The following is a 20,208-nucleotide window of genomic DNA, read 5'->3' on the forward strand; positions in this document are numbered from 1 at the left end:
GGGTTAGATCTACGACTCTGATCATTTGCCTATAGGTTCGTCCCTCCCTTGGCAAATTCTTCGCTACGTGTCTGCTCATATAGGCCTATATCTCACGCCCTGGGGCATTCCTTGACCAACTTGGTGCAATATTATGTGCCCATTTCGAGGTAAATTTATTCACAGATTGTTAGTTGTCATGAATTCGAACAAATGAGGGGTATATATATAATATAATATATAAATATAAATATATATATATATATATATATATATATATATATATATATATATATATATATATATATATATATATATATATATATATATATATATATATATATATGTATATGTATATATATATATATATATATATAGATATATATATATAGATATGTATAGATATATAAAGATATATAAAGATATATAAGGATATATATATATCTATATATATAGATAGATATATATAGATATATAAAGATATATAACGATATATAAGGATATATATATCTATATATATATATTTATATATATATATATATATATATACATATATATATATATATATTACAACATGTATCAACATTACATTATTGTAATGTATATTACATGATCACAACGTACCACCATGTGTGCAATAATGCCAGAAATTGTATTAAATAAAATTTTATCAATCCTCGAGTCATTATTCTATACTCTTAATGTATCATTTTTTCTGGCTGCTAGCTGTCGACAGTGCGTGGTGGTTCGCAATTGCATAGTTTCAACAAATGAGACCAACGAAGGGGAAATGAATTCGTTGTCGTCTTGTGCGCCCATCTCCCATTCTGTGCGTAGAAGTCAGTGTTAATTGACTCTGGGTTTTACAATAGGTTATATAAAATGAAGGAAACACCATGTAGTTAAATTATGCCTGTTGGGGTAGCACACCCCAGCCCCTGTGTCCTCCACTTCGCTAACCAGGTGTTGTGGTGTGCCAACAAACAGACTATTGTTCCAAAGTTCCCAGACTACTGTATATGTAAATACAAATGTCGCACTGGAAGGACGGATATATTCAGACTATTTCCACCAATGTGTATCACGTTAAATGATACAAAAGAATGCCGTCTGTCATTTTGGATGATAAAGTACTAAATATTGTATTAAACACAATTATAAAAGAAATAATGAATCAAAACCAAAACGTCATATATGAATATAAGTTAATAACATAAAGAATAATCATTTAACAATATCATACTGTTCATATTCTTGTAAAGGTTCGCAGGGAGACAGATAACCACCACTGTCATAATTAAATAAAGATGAATTGATGTTCGTATAGTTATCTGTGGGGATATTTAATGCATTACTATTATCAATCTGAGATTCAATCGGTGGGACTATGTCATCATTAGCATTATTCGTACTAGGGTTCTCTCCGGCGGAAACATTTGAGCGATATTTATATACTATAATTACAATGAGACATATTAAACAGAAGCTGATGACCATGACAACTAATAAAACAGCTATACTCGACTTTGGTTATTGGTTGCACTGATTTGTATCGTCGATGTGATATTTCTATTTCTGTAGTGACCAACACATTGTATATTCACTGAGCAGACGTCACTTCCGGTATCCAATACAGTGAGTTCAATGGATGCACCGCTTCCCTTAATATCATACTTCCAGTGAGTTGGAATCTTAGTCCAGGATAATCTAACTTCACTCACATTACTGGTACACTTAAGAATATGATTCTTCACTTTACTGCAAATTATTTCTGATGGAGTCACTGTGACAGAGAACAAAGGCAGAAACAGAATAGGTCCGAAGGAGCAAGATCCTTGATAACTCTGATTATAAGGAGCTGGTAATTGTTGAGAGACATTGCAGACAAAGACACTATTGTTAAGTGATGAGTTGAAGTACGATGAGAATGATAGAGTCTTAGAAGGATGCGGGTGAGATGATGTTGTCTTGGTTGAGATGCTAATGACATCTGTGGTTTCATTTCCTTGTATGATATGGTTTGACATAGTCACGTGTGGAATTCCGTCCTCTGAAGTACAGTTCATCTCGATGAGGTCAAACTGATCCTCGAAAATATATGGTCCGATTTCAATGGAAGATTTACAAATAGGTTTACTGCTTATTAATGTGAAGACATCGCCAATCGCAGCATATTTCTCATCAGCACCTTCACCACATTTATATAATCCTGCAAACTCTTCAGTTGCATGTGTTAATGTCAGCTTGCCCGTTGTGGGATTCAACATTTGAAAATCGAATAAATCTAAAAACTCCTCTTTTATCTGCTCATTCTCCACAATTACATTGTTGCCTTTATATTTTATGTTAAATGGATTGTTGGCATTTTGTTCACAAATAAATTCAACTGTTTCATTCTTCAGAACGTTGATAGGTTTAGGAATAGGAAAAAAATAAGTAGTCCTCGTCCGCTGAGAAGAGGAAGGTTTCAAACATGTTGAAATAACCGCACACAATAAAAGTGTCGGTAAAACATTCTCAAGTCTCATAAAAGCCATATCGGTCTTCGGCCATGTGATGATACTAACAACTTAGGTAATGTACCTACAGCAGAAAGGAGAAAAATAATACACGATCAAGAATTATATCATATCTGAACATTTAAAAAAAGGAGCTTTTCAGTGTCTAAAATTGAAAAGTACTATATGCTACAGTAGTCTACTAACAACGGTGAGTTACGTACTTTAAAAGTTCTCGATTACTAAAGTCTTTACTGCAATAATCTTATCGTCAATACGTTGCTTCGCACTTATGTAATTCACATGTCGATGGAAGTTAAGTATGCATGGGGCGTAGAAGCCGATCAAAAGTTATGTTAGTTGTGTTAGTGGTGGGACTGAAATCGGTTTTAAGTTGTAGAATGTCCCTTGGCACTATTTCAGTTTTGCACAAGCTGCGATGACCTAGGCTATACTTTGGGAATTTGAACTTTTCCTATCGACATCTCGACTACCTGTTCTTGATTTTATTTAATGTACTTTATCCTGAGTTACCGTCTCCTCTTGAAGTAACACTCCTCGTACCAAACATGGAAGTTATTATCTCAAAAGAGATTAGATGTATATCATCTCAAATTCGATTACCATTATTTTTTGCCTGAAATTTGATGATCTACCAACATAGTAAAATTTCGAGTTATCGCCTCAAACTACTTACTATTTCAGTTCTTCTTTTTCTCAATTTTTTTAAATCAAATTTTTGTCATTTATCTCAACATTTCTTCGTTTGGAATTTCTATTTGTAGAAATTAAGGCTTTCCATTCACGAACTTTCGACGTATTACTATGTTTTTTTTTTACATTTTTCATAAAACATACAACTTTCTTACAAATGATCCACTATTTGATCTTAACACTGAGACTATTTACCTCCTCAAAGTCTTGAAATGTTTCTCATGATTGCTACTGTGATATATGCAACAAAAATTCAATGATGAATGATGCTACACTGAATACCAGAAAGCAACTGCTGCCTTTACTCTGATCAGTGCTGGCTCTCCTGCACCTCGTCCCTAAGCCTATACTATGTGATGCTATAATATATGATGTGCTATAGCGCTACATCATTGCTTCAAAGTGAAGCTAGCCTACAGTGCTTTCACAAACTTTAAACGAAGAAATTATGCCCGTAAAGTTAGATTCCTTAATATTTTCCTCATAGCTTGTTTAACAGTTATAGTAACATAGAGTGGACTTACCGACGTAACGTTTAAAGCAGCATTTATGTCTCTTTGAGCTTGACAATGTGATATTGAATGGATATAGTTCAGCAACTAGAACCTCACTGATATCGTGGGCGGAAGAAACAATTTCTTGTATTAGCTATACAGTACACTATAACAGCTTTGCAACTATTCCCGTACATCTGTATATGAATTTCCCTGCATGTATGAATTGTTAAAAGTGAAATGATGTAAAACTGAAGCTAAAAGAGACCCCCCCCCTCATCTCCCCTTCCCGATGAAGAGACTTTGAAGAGAAAGAAACGTGAGTATTATCTTTATGAACCCAATAATTAGTGCAAAAGACTAGAGTGATTTATATACATATTCATTGTGTACTTAGGAATGTTGAAAGGATTTCCCGTAGGAGTAGATGACTCAACACCACAACGGCATGACCTTCAGTTTTTCAAGTGCTGAAACTGACGTTTTGGACATTTGACGAAAAAATATTTTCGCTTCCTTATTGATGTGTGTGTTAGTGGTGTTATGATTCCTTTATCGTGATTCTTTAAAAGGATGAAATACCCGTATGCAGATTACATTATCATGTTATCACGTGACAGCATGTCACTGACCATGGCCACAATTCACAGTATTACAATAACAAATAACGGTTTAACAAAATTTTGAATGGTTATTTGTGTTTCTTGAAATAGTAGTGGTGTTACAGATCAAATAATCCTCTAAAAGGAAACTGAAGAAGATTACTTTCTTTGCGCTTTAATTTTCACTGTAACTATTATTTGTACTTTGTAAAGTTGATCATCATATATCGCATGCATGTTGTCTCTGTCTAGATCGTTTTTAGGTAAATAACGACATCATCATCTTTTTCGTAAAGATCTTGTTTCTACTGACCTCATTCAGAGATGACTTTGTTATTTGCATATCATAACAAGGAGGTGTTAGAGAATGAAGACATAGATGTTCACGTGACATTATTTTGTGCATGTACCTATTTTTTCTTCTTAAACGTATATTCAGATCAAGCAATGAATGGTAAAGAAAGTCTTAACTTGCAAATACTGGACATGCTATATATAGATGTTATGTCATAAGAGTACTCTCATGATCTAGATTTCCTTTCGATAGTGCACCTCTTGATTTTGTAACAAACGACATGCTTGCTTCACAGTATAAACTGAGTAGGTGTTCAACGCTTATTAGCATTAGTGGAATCAGTCTGAATATACCGGTCCCTCCAGTGCGACATTTGTGTTCTTCAGCTGAGCAGACGTCTTACTATAATAACATACTATTTACATATACAATAGTCTGGGAACATTAGGACAATAGTCTGTTTGTTAGCACACCACCATGCCTGGTGAGCGGAGCCGATGTAAAGGACACAAGGTATGGGAGCGTGCTACCTCGACAGGCGTAATCTCCATTTTATATGACATATTGTAAGACCCAGAGCATTAACACTGACCTCTACACACATACTGGGAGATGGGCGCACAAGACGACAACGAATTAATTTCCCTTTCATTGGTCTCATTTATTGAGACTATGCAATTGCAAACCACCACGCACTGTCGACAGCCAGAAAGAATGATACATTCAGAGTATAGAATAATGAATCGAGATTGAAAAAAATCGTATTTAATACAACTGTCTGGCATTATTGTACGCATGGGTGTACGTGAAGGTAAATCAAGTAATATGCATTACAACTCATGTACAGTACAGTTGATACATGTGGTACTATATGTGTATGTGTGTATAGAGGGGCGGCGATTTGTTTCAAATATTGGAGGGGGGGGGGGGGACATTTGCTTGGGTACAGGCGCGTATCCAGGATTTTGTAACCGGTGAGCGCGAATTACTATCAAAGCGGAGCGCCACTTTTGGTTGGCGCGCAGCGTACAAGAAAATTTCTGGTTTTGATAGCCCCCCAGATCACCGGAAATGGCACTTCTCTGGCATTGAAAATGACCAACCAGATGTACACTATTGCCTGAGAAACCAAGTTTTTCCCAATAGTTTTTTTCCCATCCATAACCATTTTCAAGAGTGTCACACATCATGTTCGACCTCATCGCATCTTCTGTGGATCATTGCTTTCGTAGGTTATAACTACGTTACGGCCCACAATACCCGTCAGCCCCACTGTTCAAAGTTTTAAGCCCATTATTTTTTTTCCGAATTTGAATAATAAATTCACTTCAAACCCTACTTCAACCCCTAACAGACTGGCCAAAATTGCATGAGTAGAGGGTAGTATGATGAAGAATGTTGGTCAGGGAATTTTCAAAAATTCAGACATATTTAATTTATTGGTGTACAAATATTAAAACCTCTTAAAGGCTACTACAAAACTTCGATGATCATAAAAAATACAAAAAATATACTCTAGGGGCCTTCCACTTCGCCCCCCCCCCCCACCCCCTTGGCTACGCGGTTAGAAATCTTGTAGGAAACAGGCCAAATGGAAACCCAGAGAACCCATATCAATGTGGATCATTTATACGATCAGGGACGTAGCCAGGGAGTCGCCCCCCCCCCCCCTTCAGTGTCGAAAAAATGTTAAAAGCTGTTGTATTTTAGCATGGTAATTTGTCAGTGCTCTTTTGATCTTGAATACTCGTCAGCTCCGTTAACTCGATTATAATTGTAGTAACATTCAGGCCTACTGATTCAGCATTTACTTAGTTTGGCAGATGAAATTAGCTAATTTTAGCCTATAGCCTATTACAAGCCTACAGTTGGCCACTGCGTAATAAAATACATATTGCCTATTCCTAACCACACTTGATGGAGTGTCACGAACCGTATACACAACGACATCGACAACGTTCGTTCTCATCCTTTCTATGATTCATCCTTAGTTGTTGCACGAACAGCATGTTATGAAGCTGAGCTAGCAATCGTACTTGATACGCACTTCCTATAAATAATTATTACACTGCGATAACGACATTTGTTTTAGGCCACTGCACATCTGGCTGTCTTACAAAAGATAAAAGTTTATATTGTCCATCAGTAAAGTTCGTCAAATGTATTAAAGTCCAGACATTGGACAATAAACAAGAATCATCCTACTGGAAAATGTTTAAAGAGCGCTTTATTTTGGTTTTTCTGATATATTATGTAAATTAATCTGTAAAGGAATTCAAACAGGAAACAAAATCTGCTGATAATATGATTTCATATGAAAATGATGAAACTGGCAACACATTGCACCAGGTCGCAACTAAGGACCTTCAATTGTTCAAAATTATCTCAAAGGGGAGGGGACACCTCCTCTCCTTAGACCCCTCCCCCATATCAATCACAAAATGTGCTCCCCCCTTTCAAATTCCTGGCTACGTCGCTGTATACGATTGTACGTATTGACACTCATTCACAAGAGATGTACAGACATTATGATAATAATCATGAGTGACAACATGCTATACGTTCACAGAAACGACCACGAAGAGTCATTAACCTCATGCAGCATGTGTTGGATTGAGTTTTAGCCACCGCCAAATATGATTTGGATTAATAATCTCACGCATCATTTTCTGTTTATAGCAACAACAACAAAACTATGCCACCAAATACTGGGGGCATGTTAGATACTATATCCGCCGCCCATGTGTGTGTATATATATATATATATATATATATGTATATATATATATTTATATATATATATATATATATATATATATATATATATATATATATGTAGGCCGTTCATATTGGGTACAGCATAAGGTTAAACTTATAAGCAGGCGCGGAGAATATTGGGGAAGAGGGGGGGGGGGCTTAGAGGCAGTGTCGGGGACAAATTACTGGCCTATTCCGAAATGGTAGAGTAGACACACTGCAAATAATAATGCAAGATTCCATAAAAAAAATGGGTTCTTATTATCACAGTATCTAACAGTTTTAAATTTTCCTTAATTTAAAATAGATCGCATTGGTATTGCAATAAAATATCGATAAACAGTTAACACATTTTATAACAAATACTTACATAGTGTTACCACAAAACCCTCAGTCCGTCACGTAATTCTTTGGATATATCAATGAAATACCAATACGTCCAATGAAAAAACTTCTTGTCAACACTGTGCAACTATGAAGACTGGCCTATAGTTCAGTCGCCATTATCAATTTCCGAACATATATTAGCAATATGGAAGCTTGTTCGGAACATGAAGTAGTGTTCTACGGAAGCGTTCAAAGGAAATCCACATTGACAGCTTATACACATTGCAAAACGGTATATATCTGAAAAAAGACCACTTGCACACTATTTCTTGTACAAAAAGTTACAAAAATGAAAATAAATTTCTATACAGGCAAAGCAGTTAAATTGCCATTGACACACATGATTTCAAGTACTAGTTCCCAAAACGATAGTTGTTTATATAGATTTTGTGCCGTTTTGCAGAGTTAGTACATTTGTTCAGGACGGTAATGTTCAGAAAATTGAAATTTGGAAATATAATGTCCGGTCAACTCTTAGGTAGATTTCTATTAGCTTACGATACTTTTAAGGTCACAATCAAATGCAAATAATTTTCGTAATTTGTCGCGTAATTTTGTCGTGCGACCTGTAGGACCGTCGTCGGACTACCAATCGGGAAATCGAACTTCTAGCTTCCCAGTCGAGAAAAACAATTTCGCAACTATCATGTCCGACTGAAGGCTGGCTACAAATTTTCAGTAGGATCACACAGACAATGACTAATGTCCATTAATATATCTCCTATTTTTCGAAGGTTCAATTGATTAACGTTGTATTTAGTTAGATATTTTGTATCCAGCTATGTAAATCTGGAAGTGTTACAAAATGGGAGGAAGAAATGGTCCAGTAGGAGGATTTTTTATTTGGACCACTACTAGGGCTGTAGGCTACCCGCCCCACCCCTCTCGTTTTCTACTATTATGTATTACCAAAACCTTGCGTTTAGTGCTACATCAATAGACTTAACTGATGGCCTAAATATACACAACAGAATGCATCATTTGACATCTAATTTATTCCGGTGATTTCTCACAACTCACGAAACACACGAGATTACCGCAGGACAATGTTCCATCCATTATAAAATCATTCCTTCGTCTCTAGCCCTTCCATTATATGGTTTAGGCTCATACCTTAATCATTCGATGGCACATCTGGCCCTGCCAAGGCTGTCATAAATGTTCATGTCACTATCTTAACCAGACAGGTAATTCTAGTGAGTCATTTATTAGCACAAGCTTGCATTTCGAGCAAATGTAAAGCATGTTACAAGATCATGATTACTAACTCAAAATCGCCACCCAACTGTTTTGGCTAAAGATATAAATGACCGGGTTATTTTGTAGATGATCTGATAGTACAAACATGGTAGTTATTTGATCTTGTTTTGTTCATTGACAAGCAGAATGGTACATAATTTAAACTACATGGACTTGAAGAGAATAAGTAAAGGTATTCTAAATTATCTTTATTATGTGAAACAGCCTTACTATGAATCATACATTCAAGTTGTCAAGTTGATAGAAAATGTCACTTGAAAATGTATTATTAATGGCTGTAATGTTATTATATGATGTCCAACTAAACTACTTTTTTAGCTTTTGAATATCATATTACTGTACCACATGTATACAGCATGTTAGGCCTACATGCAAACTCCTGCCTCTTGCAACCATGCCTTCCGCGCGGTAACTTTAAATACAATTCTGTAAGACTATATAAGTGTCTTGTCTTTATTTGAACAATTCCGATCCTCATTCTTCGTCAGTAGCATAACAATGCCCAATGTCTTCAGTGTGTTTAGTATGTTGTTTGTTTAAGTCTCAATTTGGTTGCAGTCGTCTCGTCAGTAGACGAAAATAAAATGTCCATTTAAACTGCTGATTTAACAGTATGGCCTATTCGTTTTAGTTCAACGAAAAATAACAACGACCACAGTCCACTCACTGAATAACAGTGTAACATATGTCTAGATTTTGTTGGCTAATGTGGAGTAAGCAAGGGGTGGAAGATGGGGTGGGGGACTGTCTTTCAGAGAGAGCATTCATCCAAAATACAACAATGTGTTGTATTAATAAATGACTTATGTTGTGTAGGTTCTAGCAAATCACATCGGACAAGAATCACGAGATCTTTACTTGCTTGGTCGCAACGCTAACGTCAGGTTCAGAGGTACATGCATCAAGTAATATGTGCAGCATATAGACATAGCGTAAGAGTGCTAGCTTACATGCTACATGTCATGCAATAAAGTTAGTAATGTTTCAACATAAGGAGCCACTGTTGATGCAACATAGACGTGTTAATTAATGTCTATTAATACCCTGGGGCAATTTATGATATTGACGTTGTTTTCTTATCTTGTGACATGAGGATTATAGTACAGCAGTAGCTCTTACGCTTGTCGCAGGTATTTAATACAAGACGACACTGATAACAGAGGTCCTATTTTAGATTCGCGAAACAAATCAGTGCACAAATTTCACGATTGACAATAATTATATTTTATCATTGTGCAAAAGTCATTGTGCTGCACCCCAATCACTATGTATGACTATATATCCATAGTTCCCAATACATTGCATATACATTAAATAGGCGGTATCCGTAATATTAAATTCAATTGAGTTATTGTCTGTGTTAATATCTTATTATAATAATTAGCCTTATTTTACTTCCACATAACTTCATTTCACTTAGTACATTACTACAACACCTTATATCTGACGTCACTGAACTTGATTATGGATGGAGTCAATGTGAAAAAGAATAAAGGGCGAAGTATAATAGGCTAACTTATATCAAAAGATACAGAAACAGAAGGTGTGTCAAAGACGAAATGAAAAAGAATAAATAGGATCTATCATACAAATAAACCCTATCATGTGTGGCTCATAATTGGCAAATACTTTAAGTCTTAAGCTGTAATGAATAAAGGAAGGTAATTTAATGTATTTCATCTGAATCGTCACCTACAAGAAATGATTATATTAATTACTTATTTTTACTCGTGTTTTACACTTGTTTTATTAATAAAATGTGAGTTTCTTGGAACGGCGGATAAATTTCTAGGTTGCGACCGTGATGAATAATGGAACTATTAAACTGGTGATGCTAAATCGACTGACGGAATCATGATACCACATGCAACATTTTCATTTCGAGTTTACCCACGCTATATTATTGGCTGAGGTGTTTACGTGACGTTTCATACTAGCAAAAGACGTTTTTGTCTTGTCAAATATGTTAAAACGAAGAGAACAAATACAAAGCTTGATTTCAGTGAATCTTTCTCCATAGTTTACTTTCCATAAAAAGATGACATCAGAAAAAACTGTTTGCCATGATATGTCATAGTTCATGGAATAACTATTTCTGTGTTGAGAGTACTCATCATTCAGGGATAATCCCAACAACCAATGCACAAATATATTAATGGCTGAGGTGTTTACGTGACGTTTCATACTAGCAAAAGACGTTTTTGTCTTGTCAAATATGTTAAAACGAAGAGAACAAATACAAAGCTTTATTTCAGTGAATCTTTCTCCATAGTTTACTTTTGTCTAACGCAATGCATCATAGACTAAGAGCAAATATGAATTATGGAACGCAACATATATTTTAGTAGCGTTTGATGTCAAAAGTTTTCAACTTCAATCTTGGTCTTGCTCTAAATGCAGAGTTGACAATCATGTACATTATTCACTTGACATTACATTTCTTTCAGTTCGAACGTCCTGGTCAAAATGTCTCTCAGTTTTGATGTTTCTTTTTAAATATGTAACGACTCAAGCAAACACTTCAAAGACTGGTCTTGATAAGAGTTGTACTTGCTTTAATGTAGCATTGCTAAATTAGTTTCAGGAAATGCTTTTCACGATAAAATAATCGAAACTGAAGATTTACATGCTTTAAAGGCTTTGTGTGTCCGCACAAAGCCCACGTGTAATCAGAACATAATAGTTGTGGTTGCTGTGTGATTTACTTTCCATAAAAAGATGACATCAGAAAAAACTGTTTGCCATGATATGTCATAGTTCATGGAATAACTATTTCTGTGTTGGGAGTACTCATCATTCAGGGATAATCCCAACAACCAATGCACAAATTTCGTTATTAGCATAATCGGAACAGGGAGGAGTTGAACAAAGAAGAGATTAATGACGTTTTTGTCTTGTCAAATATGTTAAAACGAAGAGAACAAATACAAAGCTTTATTTCAGTGAATCTTTCTCCATAGTTTACTTTTGTCTAACGCAATGCATCATAGACTAAGAACAAATATGAATTATTCGCAGTATAAATTGCAGATATGTTAATCTAATACCTTTCATGACAACTTGTCCACATATTGAATTTACGTATAGGAATGCTACGGCTTCCATTCCAATTTTATTCCTATCTCGATTACACTTTCCCTTTTTCTATAATAGGTTACATAAATTTCTTTATTAAAGTATGCAAAGCATAGAAACCGACAGACATTCTTCCCTTGTACACACCAATTGATTAAGTTTGGAACCAAACGCTTTGTTAAACATTATGTTACATCAGTTTAAGGGCGCTCGAATCATAATGCTGAATTTATAAGTAATATTATATCGATTGACGCCCGTTTCAGCTTCCTTAACATAAATACTGCATAGAAGGGACGGATGTATTCAGACTCATACCACCAAAGTGACATGTTTTTTTAATGATATATGATACAAAAGTATACCTTCAGGGATTGACTGTTTTCGACAAATCTTGACAAATAGTACTATGAGTACAGTATTCATCACAATTACACAAAAGCACCATAGCGAATAAAATGCAAACATTAAAGATGAAGAATTGTTTTTGAGTGTAAAGAATACTCATTTTACAATATCATACTGTTCATCGTCTTGTAAAGGTTCGCAGGGAGAGAGATAACCACCACTGTCATATGTAAATGAAGATGAATTTATGTTGTCTTGGTTCTCTGTGGGAAGAATTCTCGGTAAAACGTCTACGGAAGCATAATACATTTGAGTTGTTTCCTTGTTTTGTTGAGAGTTTGTCACATAAACGCGTCTAAGAAGAAACACAACAGCAACACAAACAACAACAATGATGATCACCAAGGTTAAATATATTGCTAAATTGGTTACTTGGAAAGACAGAGGTGAATATGATATATGTGCTGTTGTTGTGATGACTCTATCTCCATAGTAACCAACACATTGTATGTCAACTGAGTAGACGTCACTTCCGGTATCCGTAAAAATAAGTTCAATATATGTATCGCCTTCATTAATATCATATATCCAGTGACTAGGGATGTTACTCCAGGTTAGGTTAACTTCACTCACATTACTGGTACAACGTAATACTGCATTCCTAACATCACTAAAGTTTATATTTGATGGATTCACTGTGACAGAGAACAATGGGTGAAACAGAATAGGTCTGAACGAGCAAGATCCTTGATAACTCTGATAAGGTGCTGGTAATTGCTGAGAGACATTGCAGACAAAGACACTATTGTTGAATGATGAGTTGAAGTACGATGAGAATGATAGAGTCTTAGAGGGGTGCGGGTGAGAGGATGTTGTCTTGGTTGAGATGCTAGTGACATCTGTGGTATAATTACCCTGTATGATATGGTTTGACATAGTCACTTGTGGAATTCCTTCCTCTGAAGTACAATTCATCTCTATAAGGTCAATCTGATCCTCGAAAATATATGGTCCGATTTCAATGGAAGATTTACAAATAGTTTGACCGCTTATTAATGTGTAGACATCGCCAATCACAGCATATTTCTCATCAACACCTTCACCACATTTATATGTTCCTTTATATTCTTCAGTTGCATGTTTTAATGTCAGCTTGACCGTAGTGGAATTCAACATTTGAAAACCGAATACATCTAAAAATCCTTCTTTTATCTGCTTATTCTCCACAATCACGATGTTGCCTTTAAAATTTATGTTAAATGGATTGTTGGCATTTTGTTCACAAATAAATTCAATTGTTTCATCCTTCAGAACGTTGATACGGTCAGGAATAGCAGCAAATTTAATATTCGTCGTCCGCTGAGAAGAGGAAGGTTTCAAACATGTTGTCATAACCGCACACAATAAAAGTGCCGGTAAAACATTCTCAAGTCTCATAAAAGCCATATCGGTCTTCAGCCGTGTGATGATACTAACAAATCAGGCTATGTACCTACAGCAGAAAGGACAAAAAAAATATACACGATCATGACTTATATCATATCTATAGTTGACCATTTAAAAAGAAGGCGCTTTTTAGTGCCTAAAATGGAAAAGTATTATATGCTGCAGTGATTCCATTACCAACGATGAGTTACGTACTTTAAAAGTACTCGATGTCTAAAGCCTTTACTGCAATCTTTTTATCTCCATTCGCTGCTTCGAACTTCGAATTAAAGTATGCATGAGGCGCAGAAGCCAATCAAAAGTTGTGTTAGGGGTGGGACAGAAGTCGGTTTTGAGTTGTAGAAGTTCCCTTGGCACTATTTCAGTTTTGCACAAACTGCGATGGCCTAGACGATATATTGGGAATTTCAACTTTTCCTATCCACATCTCGAATACCTGTTCTTGAAAATTAAGTCTTGTCCCTTTCCCTGAGTTACTGTCTGCTCATGAAGTATCAACTTCTCGTAACAAACATTCAAAGTATTCTCTCAGACAAGCTTGACGTTTATCATCTCCAAATTCGATTAGCAATGTCCTCTTACAATTTTAATCACCTATTTAAAATCAGCTATATAGCTGCAATCAAAAGACTTGATTGCTAAAATTGAGTCTTGAATGGTTATTCTAATGCACTAAATAAAAGTTAATAAAGTTCAATACTAGTCTGACCCTTTATGGATGTAAATTGCAGCACTATTTCTCGCAGAGGTGTGTATAGTGCACTGCTAAGGCGCTGTTAAGTTGGTATACAGTTGAAAACTAACTGCTTTAGATATTTTTACACACACCATGATCATGAAAAAAATTCTTTACGATACGCTATGAAAAATTGATGTATCCGTAGTCCAATAAAAACAAGAAAACAAATCAAATGCTTCGCAGCCAAGCACTGAATCCCAGAAGAAACAGCAGGAATATGTTAGTAAGATCTCTCCGTGTCACAAACAATGATATGCTGCATTCATACATAATCACTGGCGATACAACGTACTCACTGCAGAAGGTGTGTACAGTTTATGGCAGTGCAATAAAATGTACAGGATTAAGAGGGCGTTCACGGGATATTGCGTCAGTTGCAATTTATGGAACTTACAATAGCACTTAAGGCCATCGTTTGAAAATCGAGCTCACGTCCAGATACCTTTTCGGAGGTTTTTCGCAGACCTGCTAGAACTCCCTGTCAGTGAGGCCCTCGTCCACCGACCTAAAACAGATTTGATGTGCATTTTGTTCTTCCATTCAGTCTTGTTCAATCCGTGTTGATTGATACGAGGCATGATACTGATTATCGATATTACATAATTTGAGTCCATTGAAGGCAATGCGACTCTCAAACAATTGAGATATGGAACAAAAATTACACAGTATAAAATATAAAGCACGCCACTGTTTTCCGATACCGTTAGCATTGTTTTATTTGTTATAAATTCTTAAGGTGTTCTTTCCAGTGCAGTTTATCATCTATAAGTAGCCTACACCAAGAAACTTCGCCACATAAATATTTCAATGTTAAATCGATTTATACAGTAACTTCCAGATTAGCATTTAAAGGGCTATTGGAAAATAGCATGTAACTTGTTTTGCTAACACCGACAGATAGCTTGTTAACTGGGAAACATTCATTAAGGTGTAGGAGTTCGTTGCTTATAATTGTGAATAGTACCCCGATGTCGTCATTGGAGACAAGTAATATTAGTAGCAAAAGGTAAAAATCTAATAATTTATATACATTATATATGCCCTTTTATATACAGCATAATTTGTTAACATGCCGTCAACAAGTATGAAACATTCAAATAAGATATCGACTAATTTATTTGAGTAATTAATTCATTAGGGCTTATTACACTTATCTCAGACAAATACATTATTAGACACTAGGTCAGATAATGTAATTATCTAATAAGTACGTATATGGAATTATATTGAAAATAGATCAGGAGGACCGGGATCGAATTCTTGCTGGGAATGGACGTTTTTCTACTGTTATTTCTAGCCTTTTTCCATTTCAAACGCGTTACAACTTATTTACCCCGGCTGTTCGTTTCAAAAGTATTGATATCTCTATGCAGAATAGTAGATGTCCATATAAAATACATTCAAAATTGATATTATACTTCTGTCATTGGTAGTTTCAATAACTTCAATCTGGATAAAACATACATAGAAAAATGTAGCACACAAGACAATTCTACGCGTGTCGTACAAAAAGGTGCACACTTTGTAAAAGCGGCTCCCAGCACACGATGCTGAAACTCTAAGTTAACAAGAAAGGTATGCAGTGCATGCATTCCCAGGTGAAGTGAGGTCCTCCCTCTACCAAGACAAATGGTCAACTGAGCTGGCAAGACAATGAGCATCTCATGTTCAACCGAAGTGAGTGTGATGGTATATGTAGAATTAAAGCCATCGTGTGAATATCTTTCGTAGCTTTCTTCGCAGACCTGAAAAATACGTTCAACCGTACATTGATCAGCGTCATGTGAACACGAATATTAATCCCATGAAGGATGTTTCTACCATTACCAGTTTGTCAGATGATGCAGAGGATTTCGATGAATTTTCAATTCATTCCTAGATACAGACTACTGGTACATCTACTGGATTGCTAAATTCAATTTTACATCCTATTAATGTTTATTAAATGATTTGTCAACAACGAGTAGCAATTTCAATGACTCAGAGCTGATCCATGGTGTCGTTTCACTGTACAATGAAGGGACAGAAGCAGGGGCGCACTGGCCCATCGAGAAGCCGGGAAATTTCCCGGAGGCCTACTTTTATTGGGGGCCTCGGGGTCCCTTCTTATGCTTTTACCATAATATTCATACAGCACAGTTGAGAGGGCACCTGTTCAATGCACAAAATTTATGGTTATTTTCAGATGAGATAATACTGATATAGATGTTCGTTGCAATACACATATGCCCAGCATAGGAAACCAATATTTGACAATAAGAGGCCCCAATAAAGGGGCTCTTTTAATCAGTTCTAGAAATGAGGTCAATTTTCATATTCCTCCTTTCAAATGCATATACGATTTGAGCATTTCTACTTTACACCATGTCATATGTTGGAATCAACACCTGTAAGTTTATTCTTGTCAATTACTTTTTTTGTTCCAAATTATCTCAATTGCATGGTTTTTATGTAGTTGAGGGGGCTCTTTCAATATGATGAACATTCGCAGTGACAATATTGATAGCAGACCACCCCTGGATAGAAGGATGAGTGCAAAGATGACTTAACTGCTTTAAAAAAGAACAAGTCAACTTTAATAACGTCTCTTCACTATTTAATCGCATTATATCATGCATAGTTGCTGTAAGCCATTAATATTCTCAACTTAAAACTGTTGGTAAGCAGCATTTGTTGGCGGTTAGCCGGATAGTTTGCATACAATAATTGATGTTATTTTTAAGATAGAACGTATTACGATGATTTTGCACTGTTCAACAACGTTCAACGAAACGTCTGTTAGCAAAAGGTGAAGGACATTAAATGTAATGCTACTCATACACAATTAAAACTCTAGTGTCTCCCTTTTTAACGCAAAATATTGCATATGTAACTTAGTTTGAAACAGATATTATCTCATGTTTACCCTTGGCTTAGGTGAAAGGATTAATGAATACAGGAATATAAATGTACTTTTATGCAATCTGTTTTAATTTGAACAATTGCCAGGCAACCATTTGCAGGCTGTATAGATAACATTCAACAGAAAACCGACTCGCACTTTGTGTCACAGATTCTTGTACTATTTTATGCTCCGAGGAAGTAAAAGAGCCACATGAAAAAGAAATTATCAGTTATCAATTACAATATGAAAAACAGTTGTTGAGCAAACCCTGTAATCTGACCATAGCAACAAAATAAAAATGCCGTGGAACGTTAAACACAGAATAAACTTAACCTTACGCAAAAAGAATTCCTTATTTTAGAAGATGCGCTCAGTTGTATACGTGCTGAGACTTTGGCTATAGTAGGCCTACGACTTACTATCAACATTTAGGTGTTCTGCAAATGAATCCAGGGATAAAATGGAATTATTTACCTGATATGTCTCCAAAGCGTAGACAGAACCAACTTTCATAAGTAAGTATTATTGTAACTGTACATTACAGAAGATGCGGTGACATTATCAAACCTTACTTTACACACTGAGTTTTAATAGGTACAGTAACGTTATTGCTATATTCAAACTATAGCCTTTTGCTTAAAATTCTTACAAACTGTAAACCCGTTACAATTTGTATTGATTTCAGTCAATGATTGTGTCATGAAGTTGTTGCTTAACAATTAACAGTTTAAGACAGTTCAGTATCACCGCATCATTATCAAAATGCTCTCGTGAAGGCAGAATAAGCGGAAATACTATATGTGACTGTATATATTGCTATATGATGATTATTGTTTCACTGAAATATCTCTTTAAATATCATACATTTAAGCATAGCAGGTACTGCGTTGCCGAAAACACTTCCTTGTATTAGCAATAAAGTACACTATACCAGCTTTACAACTATTCACGTACATCTTCCTATGAATTTCCCTCTTTGAATTGTTAAAAAGTGAAATGGTGTGAAACTGAAACTGAAAGAGACCCACCCCCATCCCCGATGAAGAGACTTTGAAGAGAAACAAACTTGAGTATTAGTATCACACATCAATTAGTGCAAACGCTTAGAGTGATTTAAATAAATATTAATTGCATACTTAGGAATGTTGAAAGGATTTCCCCTAGAATTTGATGACACAACACCACAACGGCATGACCTTAACTTTTTCAATTGCTGAAAGTAACGTTTTGGACATTTGATAAAACAAGATAAAACGCAAGTGGAAAACTGTTTTCTCACAAACAGTTATAATTTCGACAACTAATGACCGACTTCCACGTCCTTATTACGTTGAAGTCAGAAGAGCGGTAATGCGGTAACGTGTGTTGTAACTTGCTCCGTACTTTGTCTACTTTCCATTTAATCAATGCCCTTCTCTTAAGAATCTATAGCCTATGGTGATCAGGGTGTCTTCGATGAGTAAATTCAAATAGCACGCAACGTTTAAATAGAACACTGAAAGTCAAGACCACACATGTGGTTCAAACCATTATGGCATAGGGTATTGTGTATTATCTATAATTAATGTCCCTTTCGTATTTTGTTTAAATTACCACCTATTTTTATGATATTGTAGCAGAAAACATATTTCCACTTGCTTTATTGATATGTGGGTTAGGAGTGTTGTGGTTCCTTTATTGTGATTCTTGAAAGGATGAAATACCCGTATGCAGATGAAAATATCACGTTATCACGTGACAACATGTAAGTGACCAAGGCCACAATTTATATTACAATAAGAAAAATCGATTTGATAAAAATAGTTTTTATGGTTCTTTGTGTTTCTTGAAAAAAAGTAGTGGTGTTACGGACCAAATAATCCTCTATAACGTAAACTGAGGAAGATTCTTTGTATTTTTGCTTTCATTTATTTTTATTTTTATTTTGTGCTTTTAGTTTCACTGTAAATATTATTTGTACTGTGTAAAGTTGATCATCATAAGCATGCTGCTCTCTATCTAGATCGTGTTTACGTAAATAACGACATCATCATCTCTATCGTAAAGATCTTGTGTTACTGACCTCATTCAGAGATGACTTCGTTATTTGCATATCATAACAAGGAGGTGTTAGAGAATGAAGACATAGATGTTCACGTGACATTATATTGTGCATCTACTTATATTTTTCTTCTTAAACGTATATTCAGATCCTGCAATAAATGGTAAAGAAAGTCTTTACATATGTTCTATGGTAGGTACATATAAAAAATACTGGAGATACTCAATATATGTGTTATATCGAAAGTAAACTACGTTCAAACGCCTTGTATTAAAGTATACTGAATATATATATTATGTCATAAAAATGCTCTTATGATCTAGATTTTCCTTCGATTCGATTGTGAATCGCTTGACTTTATAACAATCGACATGCTTGCTTCACAGTATAAACTGAGTAGGTGTTCAACGCTTATTAGTATATATATATATATATATATATATTTATTTGTATATGTATATATATATATATATATATATGTATATATATATCTATATATGTATATGTATATGTATATATATGCGAAAGGGAGATTAATTGGTTGTCGTCTGTGCGCCCAGCTGCCATTCTGTGCGTGGAGGTCAGTGTTAAGGCTCTGGCTCTTGCAATAGGTCATATGAAATGGAGGAAACACTATGTAGTTAAATAACCCCTGTTGGGGTAGCACCCCACCCCTGTGTCCTCCACAT

At 35.4% G+C, this 20,208-nt stretch overlaps 2 protein-coding genes and 1 long non-coding RNA gene across 3 annotated transcripts in view; 1 reads left to right on the forward strand and 2 right to left on the reverse strand.

Moving 5' to 3' along the window:
* The window catches only part of LOC139975557 (uncharacterized), a 466,508-nt gene that overhangs the window by 51,263 nt on the left and 395,037 nt on the right, over nucleotides 1-20,208 (forward strand). The gene's annotated exons all lie outside the window — the stretch shown is intronic.
* Nucleotides 1-20,208, reverse strand: part of LOC139975547 (uncharacterized) — a 199,342-nt gene that overhangs the window by 19,798 nt on the left and 159,336 nt on the right. The window lies entirely within an intron of this gene.
* On the reverse strand, nucleotides 637-13,868 carry LOC139975550 (uncharacterized). The gene is made up of 2 exons (XM_071983561.1): nucleotides 13,843-13,868; nucleotides 637-2,482 (listed from the first exon to the last, which is right to left on the reverse strand). The coding sequence occupies exons 1-2, from the start codon at nucleotides 13,853-13,855 to the stop codon at nucleotides 1,494-1,496; spliced, it is 1,002 nt and encodes a 333-aa protein (XP_071839662.1). The 5' UTR covers nucleotides 13,856-13,868; the 3' UTR covers nucleotides 637-1,493.

This window comes from Apostichopus japonicus, chromosome 11 (genome assembly GCF_037975245.1).
Source record: "Apostichopus japonicus isolate 1M-3 chromosome 11, ASM3797524v1, whole genome shotgun sequence".
Lineage (NCBI taxonomy): Eukaryota > Metazoa > Echinodermata > Holothuroidea > Aspidochirotida > Stichopodidae > Apostichopus > Apostichopus japonicus.